The 10,627-nt window shown below is 34.4% G+C and overlaps 1 protein-coding gene across 1 annotated transcript; it reads left to right on the top strand.

Annotated features, from left to right (window-relative positions):
- Positions 1 to 321: 321 nt before the first annotated feature.
- LOC143625078 (membrane protein PM19L-like) lies at positions 322 to 1,388 on the top strand. Its single transcript, XM_077095533.1, has 3 exons — positions 322 to 454; positions 520 to 697; positions 1,151 to 1,388. The coding sequence occupies exons 1-3, from the start codon at positions 325 to 327 to the stop codon at positions 1,386 to 1,388; spliced, it is 546 nt and encodes a 181-aa protein (XP_076951648.1). The 5' UTR covers positions 322 to 324.
- The last annotated feature ends 9,239 nt before the right edge of the window (positions 1,389 to 10,627 follow it).

Here is a 10,627-nt window from a genome sequence, read left to right as displayed (position 1 = left end):
TATTTTATGAATCACTCGTTACCAATTCATTACATTACATTATCCAAATGAACTCACCGCTTACTCATGATCACCACTAACACCACCGTGACGTCGTCGGCCCGTACACCCCATGTATCAACCATCCGACACGTGTCCGGCCACCTGTACATAAAAGCACAAATCCTGATCTAATTGACACGTATCACTCTAGAGTTGCCACCGAACACCGCTCCTCTTCCTATATATTATTCCTCCGTCACCTTTTATTCCATCACTACTACCATCTTTTAGTTAAAAACAAACAAAAGTGTTTTTATATTTGGGTTCATTACTGTTCCAACAATGGCACAAACAGTGGGAAGAAACATGGCGGCGCCGTTATTGTTTCTTAACTTGGTGATGTACTTCATCACGTTAGGGTTTGCTAGTTGGTGTCTCAACAGGCTCATCAACCGCCAGACAAATCACCCAAGTAAGTTAATATAAAGATGATTCATTTGTGGGGTTGGAATGTAAATTAATTAGTTGAATTTGTAGGTTTTGGAGGTAACGGTGCAACGGAGTTCTTTTTGGAGTTTGCAATCTTGGCTTCGGTTCTTGGGATTGTTTCCAAGTTTGCTGGTGGCAACCACTTGAGGGCGTGGAGGAACGACAGCTTAGCGGCTGCCGGATCTTCTTCGTTGGTCGCGTGGGCCGTTACTGTTCTTGCTTTCGGGTAATATTCATATTCATATATAGCACTAGCATATCGTTTTCATACCTAGTGGGTTGCATATCCAACCGGGTTTTACAGCAACAAAGCTTTGGGCTTCGGGTTCTACAAGTACACAAAAAAGACTCCTCCGAAAAAGTAATAATAGCACTTTATTTTCTTAATTTTTACAATATAAAAATTATTAAACAAAGAAATATATTAAATGTAAAATAAATTATGATTTAAGGGTTTTTGGTATTAAAAGGAAAATATAAAACCTTAAATTACGTGCACACTTATTATACAAAATCTAAAATAAATTATTACAGTATGTGAATCTTTTGAGAGGATTTACAAGCTCTTTTTTGTGGGTTTATATAATATTAACACAAAAAATATAGAAAACCTAGTAAATTAACAAAATATATAAATAAAAAAGCACTTGGAATATTTAGACCGACGAAAATGATGCAGATTGGCTTGTAAGGAGATAAATCTAGGAGGACACAGAGGGTGGAGACTGCGAATAGTGGAGGCATTTATCATCATCTTGGCAGTGACAGAGCTGCTATATGTTCTGTTGGTGCATGCGGGGCTGTACAGCAGCAGATATGGGCCGGGATACCGTGACACGGACGAGTATGGAATGGGGACACATGGAGCGGACACAGGCTACAAAGGTACCGCGGCCCCTGTGGGGACCAGGGTCTGATCTCATCATGTCTATCTATATCCTTGTAATTAAGAAGTTTGTGAGAGATGTTAAATGCTGTGGATTTGGTGTTTTTTGTTTGTATGGATTCTGATTTCTGAATGTACCGTTTATATATTCCCTGTTGCATCTTTTCACTTTTATGTGAATCATAAATAGTACGATATATTCTCTACGTCTGTAAGTTGTTTCGTGTTGTTTAATGTGAATCATAAATATACGATGTATACATCCGGAAGTTAAATTTAGTGTGAATCATAAATATACGATGTATACATCCGGAAGTTAAAATATTTATGCGGCCATAACAATGCGAACGTTATTGATGGTGTGATATACATCCGGAAGTTAAATATTTACGCGGCCATAACAATGCAAACGTTATTGATGGTGTGATTATGTAATGTCAATTTACCAACTTGCCCCGTTGGTAACCTTTTTGCAGAAATCATTATATAAAGTGAGCTGGATAAATATTAATGAGGACTCGGTGGCGGAGAAATTTTTTCCTGGTTTGGGATTTTTCGGTGTTGTCGTTGGTTGAAGTCCGACTAGATAGCGTAATTTTCCTGTTGGTTGAAGTCCGACTAGATAGCGTAATTTTCCTATGGGTTTTTGTTGTCTTCAGGTTTAGCGTATTTTTCCTATGGGTTTTTGGTGTTAGTCTTCCTGTATTTTTCCTATGGGTTTTTGGTGGTGTTGTCTTCGGGGTTTGAAGTCCGATTAGATAGCGTACTCATCCAGGTTTGAAGTCCGATTATATAGCGTACTCATCCGCTCGATGGATATCCGATCCGGAAGTCCGATTAGATAGCGTACTCATCCGCTCGATGGATGGAAAGGAAATTGATCGATTGTTTTTGTATTTTTTTAGTTAGGTATCTTTAATGGCTTAATGACTCAATATATTAATGACCCAATATACGAATAGTTTTGAGCTTTTTTAATAATCTATGTGTATACGAATAATTTTAGTTAGGTATCTTATGTCTTAATGACCCAATATACGAATAATTTTGGGTTTTTTCTAATAATCTATATGGGCTTTTTTTAGTAATCTATGTGTGTTTACGAATAATTTTGGTTTTTTTTAATAATCTATATATGTGTTGTGGTCCATTTATATTTATAATGTTTGTAGTATTTATAGATTTCTTAAAAACTTTTAATATTTATTAAAGAAACTAGATTTTATCCCTCGTATTACGGGGTTGTTTTACATTATTCGTTTTTAATATTTATATATGTATATTTGGATTTTAATTTTCTTTATTGTAAGAAAGTTAATAATTAATATACTTGTGGTTTGATTATGAAATGATTTCACAAATAAATGATATGTTATAATCCGGTTTAAAAGCTATCTGGGTTTGGTGATACCCATTGCACGTTTATTTTTTTTATTATAAAATTGTTTCTTAATTATAAATAATATCTTTTTGTAAAAATAAAATAGGATATTAAGTTTTAGTATATTCCTATTTTATAGGATTTTCATATCAAATATTTGAGATTATTTTTTAATATAATGAGATGTTATAACACGTTTAAGAGCTATCTGGGTTTGGTGAGACCTTTACCCGTGAATTAGGGTCAAATGCGTGAGAAGCCTTCATTTACAAATAAATTAATCTGATGGCTTGAGAGAATAGTTGTTTTACATTTTTTGTTTTTTAATATTTATTTTTTGGATTTTAATTTTTGAAAGTTAATAATATACTTAGGTTTGATGATGAAAGGGTTTAGTAAATAAATGATGTGTTATAACCCGTTTAAGAGCTATCTGGGTTTGGTGACTCATGACCCGCTTATTTTTTTTACTATAAAATTGTTTATTAATTATAAATAATATCTTTTTCTTTTTAAATTGGATATTAAATTTTAGTATATTCCTATTTTGTAGGATTTTCATATAAAATAATTGGTAAGATTAATTTTTAATTTAATAAGATGTTATAACCCGTTTAAGAGCTATCTAGTTTTGGTAAGACCCATACCCATGAATTTGGGTTAAATCAATGAGAGGCCTCCATTTAAAGTTCAAGAAATTTGGTGGCTTCTATAAAAGGGGGGAGCGGCCATATCGCGACACATAGGATTTTTGGGTTTTTGTTTATATATATTATAGATATTCATTACTAATTTTTTTTTAACTAAATTTATAACAATCAATGGATTCGAAAATATATTTTTTAAATGATATTGGGTTTGATCGTCGAAAAAGAATGAGTTTACTCGTTAATTCGATGCTATAGGTTTTATATATAAAACTAAAAAAAGACCATGTTCGGCCGAACCTGGCGAACTATATGTGGCTCCGCCACTGCAAGGACTTAATGTAAAAGTGGACGCATGATATTATGTAAAAAAGTGGACACACCGTTCATGAAACAGAACGACAGCTGGGCCATTAGTCACCTGCAAAAGAAAAAAAATGGTGTTTCAAGTTTTCCCAATAGTCAAGCATGAAAAGTACACTCTGGGTGCCGTGTGACATGTTTGACCCATTTTATTTACAGTACTTTCATATTTAGTCCGGTACTAAACATATGCATGACCCATCATGATACGGTAGATTTGAGGATTAGGGGCTTTATTGTAGTTAGGTAATATCATAGGGGTCTGAGTGTAAATATGTTAATGTGTAACGGTGTACTTAAACACTATGAACCCTAATGAGAGATTAGCTATGTTTTGATTGGGTTTATACCTTCTTCTTATGTTTCTCTCTCTAAACTTTCTCTCTACAATCTGTTACGTATCACATCATCTCAACAAGCTGATACGTACCTACTGCCACGTTTCCCTCATCTTTTGTATTCCACAATTCATGTTTTCATTAGTTGGTTGTTAGTTTTATGTTAGTGGGTTAGTGCATGTACTTGGTAGTTTCCTTTTGTAAGCCTATTTAAAGGCATGATTGTTTTATGTTTTTAGGAGGAGGAAAAATGAATTAAAGTTTAGTTTTGTTGACCACTTCTTGTCTCAATTTCTTGGAGTCTGACCCGCAATGGCTTGATCATCACAGCAAATGATGCATCAGCAGGGAATCGAACCCGGGTCTGTACCGTGGCAGGGTACTATTCTACCACTAGACAACTGGTGCTTGATGATACGTTTTGGAGGTTAATTAATGACATTCTATTAACGTAGAGATAAATGCATGTGTTCTTTCAGAAATTGCTTAGATTTTTTCTGGACAAAACATATGATGATGGTGTATAGTACCTAATAATATAATGATGGTAACTTATAATTGTTATAGTTAAATAAACATGTAGTGTATGCAATAGGCTAGGATATGATTTAGTGTTTTACAATAGGTTTATGATTTAAACATACATTATACCCATCTTGATAGCATTAAAGATTATAGAGATTTTTTATTGCCAAGATAAAGCATAGTAGGTGTGAAACCACTAACATAACTCTTCAGAAACAGTAAGTCATTAAGATTTTCTCACATTTCTTGAAACTGTATTTAGTGTAGCAGCATTTGTATGTGCTTCTTATCATCTTATGTACCTATACAAAGGCGGCCTATATATCTCTTCATAAGTAATGTTTCGATGACTAATGAGAGATCAATGAATACCACCAAGTGATGGACAAATGGTTCTTCTCCAACCAAAAGCATAGAAGAGTGATTTTAACTTGCCAAAATGGTAAAAGACCTTAGTTAGATTTGCAAAACTTCTTTCCTTTGAAACAATTTGTTTGCTACCAAATTAAGTTCTTTTAAGAAAGTTTAGTGGTAACACTTTTGACTTGTACTGTTAACTGACAAATGTACATGATTTTTCTATTAGAGTAACACCATTGATTACTTGATTACAGTAACCCATAATTAACAACAACAAACATAAAGCTCCTATATGAAAGAGGATCTATATTTTGACTACAAACATAAATCTGGTCATTTCAAAAGCAAGATCATCATCATCTTATATAATTGTCCATATATTTATTTGAGTGAAAGACACCAACTCTAGCCCGCACACATTCAGAATCGTGTAACACCGTAACCTTAACACGACCCATGTGGACCATGTATTTAAAAATGGAGTTCCAGATCATGAACCGGAATACGGGATTGTAACTGGATTTCTCAAACCTTAAACCACAAAAACAGCTTATCGAAATCACTGTATTAAAAAATTTTGCTCAGAATTGCATCTATTGTTAAGTTCAAGATGTTTACTGATGGACCCAACCATCAAAAAGGCGTTGATCATCACAGCAGTTGCACCAGCCGGAAGTCGAACCCGGGTCTGTACCGTGGCAGGGTACTATTCTACCACTGGACTACTGTTGCGTTTGTGCTAAATTATAACTTCATTAATTATTGATTGGTTATACATAAAAATACAAAGTACCATTTTTTCAGGTGTATTTTACTACCGTAATGATAGTTTCTGATTTTCTTTTCTGCTTTCAAATAATGAGCTAGACACAGTGACACACTACTCGATCACATAAGGGACAGCAATTAAACAAATTGTGGAAACGAAGTTTTATATGCATGATTCTGATTGAAGGCTTATGAGCATGCAAATACGATAAATGGATGATGAATGGTTGTTTTATGAATTGTGTGATATGTTGTCCTAAGACCTAAATCATCACATGCGATAAGGGTGCTTACTGTATTATGAACGGGAAGGCTGTGAATGTGATTTGATTAACAGTGCATTAATTAGCAAATCATGGGTAGGTTTACAAATATGCTTCTCTAATAAACTTATAAAACAACCTTGTTAGATTGTGAGATGGAATTAACATAAATCATAAATGTATTTTCATAAGAAAACTAGGTTAATGTTAAAAGGCTTGAGCGTATAACATTATTCATGGGTGATGTCAGAGCCGAGAATTGAAAAAAAATTTTGGGCTGAAGGCGAAAAAAATTTTGGGCCTTAAGTAAAAAGAGTATTTTGTTGGGTTTAAACAATTTAATTTTTAAATTGGCTTCCTCGGTTATGATTTAGGTTGTGTAAAAAACTAATGCATAAAAATAGGCTTAAAGATGTTTCAAAATGAGACTATAACCCACAACCTTTTAGTTGGAAGTCATACCCCTTTACCACTAGACCAAGTTAGTTGTTATTAATTGAGTTTAAATATTAAGTACATATATAGTTTTTCATAAAAATACATATAAAAATTTTTAAAAAAAATTCGGGCCTAACGGGTAGTCGGGCCTATGGTCACCGACCACCTTGCCATAGGCCATGGCCAGCCCTGGGTGATGTGTTTTGTGGGTACCGTAACATGGGCCGTACGTTGGCAATGATATACCACCGGGCTTGATAGTAAAATGCCAACACAACATGTGACATGTTGCTTATAGTGATCCACTGGTTTGCACGAACCGAGGCATTGTTCATGTGTTGGTTTAATCGTGAAATGTGATAGGGCTTTAAAGAATTGGGTAAACGTTTACAATGCCGTACCATGTATAAAATGTTTTGAGATGGATGATTTGTGAATGGAATGTGTCAAGTGGTAAAAGAGAAACACAATACTTTTAAAATAGATAAAGCTCTACGAATGACGATGTTTTGTATTATGTTGATGTGATAAATGCAATGTAGATATTTATAATATGGTGAAGTGTTTTGAGAGTTTACTATTAATTGTTTATAATGTGTCTTATGTTACGATTCGACAAACATAAAGGATTTTAAGTGTTTTTGAACTACAAAAGCCGACAATTTTTAGCATGTTTTGGGGTGAGACATGAAAGAAAGTGGCTAGGATATCTTCAACCTGTTTAACAGGAAAGAATGCATGGCATCCTGGGTTAAGGTTCTTATTTAAAAAAGTTCTTAAATTGTAACGTGAGAGTATGACATTAAATTTTTAAAGTCGATCGCCTTGTATGATTAGTAAACCCAACAAAATTCATGCGCCCGGGTTTTAGGGTGTGACATCTCCATCAAATTCTCTTTTGATTCCTTCTTAACTAAAGTTCACCCAACCAATTATATGTCCATTTCATCATAATCTCTCGATTTCAATTTTCATTTTCTTATCATGCTCTATTGATTCTCTCTTAATCTCTAACGTCGTATAAATCTTAAAGTTTCATGTATGGAAAGAATTACATGCATATTTTTGGTGGCAATCACATCGATGAGGAAAGGCAATATAAGAGAAATAATTCTCATGTAAAAGTGCGAGTACTTAAAGAATGCAACTAACATTCCAAAACTAAGAGAGAAAAAATGATGTCTTCTAGCATCATCATGAAATTGAGTGCTAATTTGTTGGTGAGTTTCTGACCTCAAATCATAAGTCGGTGAATTTGTAGGACCAATATTGACAAATCAATCATACTTGTTAATTCATGTCTCATTAAATCATGACATAGCATTTATTCACACATAAAAAGTTCCATGCTAGATCTCTCTTATGAAATCTACTCATAGAGTACTTTCAAAATCTTGTCATGTTACAAAATCGAAGAATAAAACGTCCTATAGTATTGCATGCTGAATTATGCAAAGGTTTAGGGCTAGGGTACAATGGATATATAGAATAATTATGAAATCATAACGGTCACGTCTAGTGGTATGCAAATTCTAACTGATTAAACAAATCAAAGCATGTAATCAATGTTATACTATAAAACTATTTGTAACAAACATTTACTACGTTACGTGTTAGGGACCAATTACAGATTTTCACATAGGAACCCGTAAACCAAAATCAGTTCATATTAATAAGCTAATAAAGTTAAGTTCAACATGTTAATAAAGTTAACATGTTATTAACCGAATCTAACCAACTACAACAATTAGAGTTTTCCCATTAAAAAACCAATTAGAAATCGTAACCGTCTACTAACAATAACCGATTTTAACCGTTTCACCAATAACCAGTTATAGTTAGTAACCAATAATATGAGTTGAAAAGTCCATAAAGAAACATAATAACTTACTTCAGCTATATAAATCAAACACACCAACCCTATTCTATTCGTTCACGAAATAATATCATATCCGTAACCGAGAAGCTTGTAGAAGATGAAGCCGATGCCGGTGGAGATGTTCGGAGAGATGGAGGAGCAAGCGTCGTCGGTGGCGATGGACATCGATGACGTGGACGCACTCGATATCTTCGGAGAAGGTCCTCTTGCTGCCATGGATCACCATCGCTTGGTTGATTCCGATTTCTTCAACTCCTTCGAAGACGATTTCGATGACGCCGATATCAACTGATGTTAATAGTTCGTATGCTTTGGTTTTCGTTTTCGTGATCTAGACTTGTAGTGTGGATTATGTTTTTTTATTTAATCGGATTGGTATTAAGTGATTGTGACCTAATTGAGATTGTGTTTATTGCTTATTGTTGGTGCCAGAACACTTTAGGGGTTTAGGTTTTGGAATATTTGCTGATTTGATGTGAGTGAGGCTTTAATTGGGGACAGATTTAGGGTTTATAGCTTTTGAATTTTGATGATTGAAATAAGTTATATTTGGTTATGATGATAAAACGTTTTTATGAGAAAATCAGAATGTTACTATAATAATTTGACTCTATTAATTAATATATAGGAATGTTGGATGAATCTCCGGGTGGGTAGAAATAGAAACCAATTTTCAGTGTTTTGCTTATGTATCACTGCGAAGTAAGAAACATTGTAATGGGATTAAGTAGATCGTTTTTTTCGTCATTCTTTGAATGACAGATTACTACATGTGACGGAGGTACGCGATTAATAACTGAAAATCCAATAATTGAAAATTTGTATATAGAATGACCAGAAAATACAGATTTGTGATGATTCATTATGGATTGAAGTTTTGGAAAGTTGGAATTAGTAAAGTCTATCTTATTGATTGTATTAGATTCGGAATGTGATATGGTTCCGAAGGATGAACCGGATATTCATAGACTAGGTATTCACCTTATCAATATATCAAATCAACGGTGGGGTCTGTTTGACACCTAATTGGGAACCTAAATCGGATAGAATCCCTGTCAGGCTATAGTTCTCTTATTCCCTCAAGTTTGACACCTAATTGGGAACCTAAATCGGATAGAATCCCTGTCAGGCTATAGTTCTCTTATTCCCTCAAAGGTCATGGAGCAAGACATCGATTTATTAATAATGTCATTTTTTTTATTGCATGATGCACTCCCTAGAAAAACATCGGCTCCTCTTGGGCTCATAGCATTTAGGCGTGTTTACTAGGTATGAATGTATGATATAGTAAAGTTTCTGTTAGGGCTTGTTCATGTTAAATTATATTAACACATTTTATTCTAGGGAATGATCTGATTATTGTAGGCACTTGAATTTGTAGCACCTGCTGTTTGCACTTCTTTACATATCATATACGTGTCCTGCATACTCGGTTTTTATTGTATAGTTATAAGTAGTAATTTAAGTTCACATTCGGGAAATAGTGCTGCAAGAAAAGCTAGCCAGCTAGCAGTTTCAATCGTTTGATGTTACATTCTTGCTGCACATAAATTATGTGTGCAACAGAGGCTAATACTTGGTTCAAGACTGCTGTTTTCTTGTTTTGGGGAATTTGTGGAAGGACTTCCATTTATTAGTGCCACCTGTGATGGTTGTGGTTTTCGAGTTATTGGCCATGCTGCCGTCTAAGCTGAATGCTTAATTTCGAGTCAAATGACTCAAATGAATGCTTATGATCTCCAGTAATCTAGAAAATAAAGGGTATTAGGCACTTTTATTAGTTCTTAATAGCTGAACACAATCATTTGAAGGAGGTAAAATTGAGGAAATATGTTCTCTTTATTGACCATGACAACATCTTTTGGTTTGAAAATTGAAGATAAATTTCAGTGACCATGAAAATGGTGGAGAGTAGGGGCATTTGGTTCACCGATTGTTTTGGAATTGGAATTGTAATTTAAGAAATCATTTGCAAATTCTTTGTGTTTGATTATACATTTATTAATGGAATTCGAATGAGAAAATAGTTAAAAAAAGACACAATTGCCCTTATATTGATAAAGAACAAAACCTAGATCCAACCTCCCACTCTTCATCTCTCAAGCCACCATCTCTGATAACATCCGTCGCCACCGTCGCCGGAAACCACCAACAGCTACCCCTCTCTCACTTCAACCTTTCTCCCTCTCTTCTCTCTTCTCATAATCGATTGTCACCTGAATATTTTGATCCGAAAAATGTGAGATCTATCGTCAGAATTTCGTGGTGGAGGTGGCTGGAAGGAGGGGTTGCGATGGGCGGTGGCAGG

This window comes from Bidens hawaiensis, unplaced genomic scaffold (genome assembly GCF_021521415.1).
Source record: "Bidens hawaiensis isolate Kalapana, Puna unplaced genomic scaffold, B.hawaiensis_p1.1 tig00004020_1, whole genome shotgun sequence".
In the NCBI taxonomy this organism is placed as follows: Eukaryota; Viridiplantae; Streptophyta; class Magnoliopsida; order Asterales; family Asteraceae; genus Bidens; species Bidens hawaiensis.
Note: the sequence above shows the minus strand (reverse complement) of the source record. Positions and strands in the feature narration are given on the sequence as shown.

What these genes read in the sequence shown, in the direction of transcription:
- LOC143625078 (XM_077095533.1), top strand. Translation starts at nt 325, where the DNA reads ATGGCACAAACAGTGGGAAGAAACATGGCGGCGCCGTTATTGTTTCTT. An exon ending in CCGCCAGACAAATCACCCAA is followed by an intron (nt 455 to 519) that starts GTAAGTTAATAT and finishes TTGAATTTGTAG; the next exon opens with GTTTTGGAGGTAACGGTGCA. An exon ending in GTTACTGTTCTTGCTTTCGG is followed by an intron (nt 698 to 1,150) that starts GTAATATTCATA and finishes AAAATGATGCAG; the next exon opens with ATTGGCTTGTAAGGAGATAA.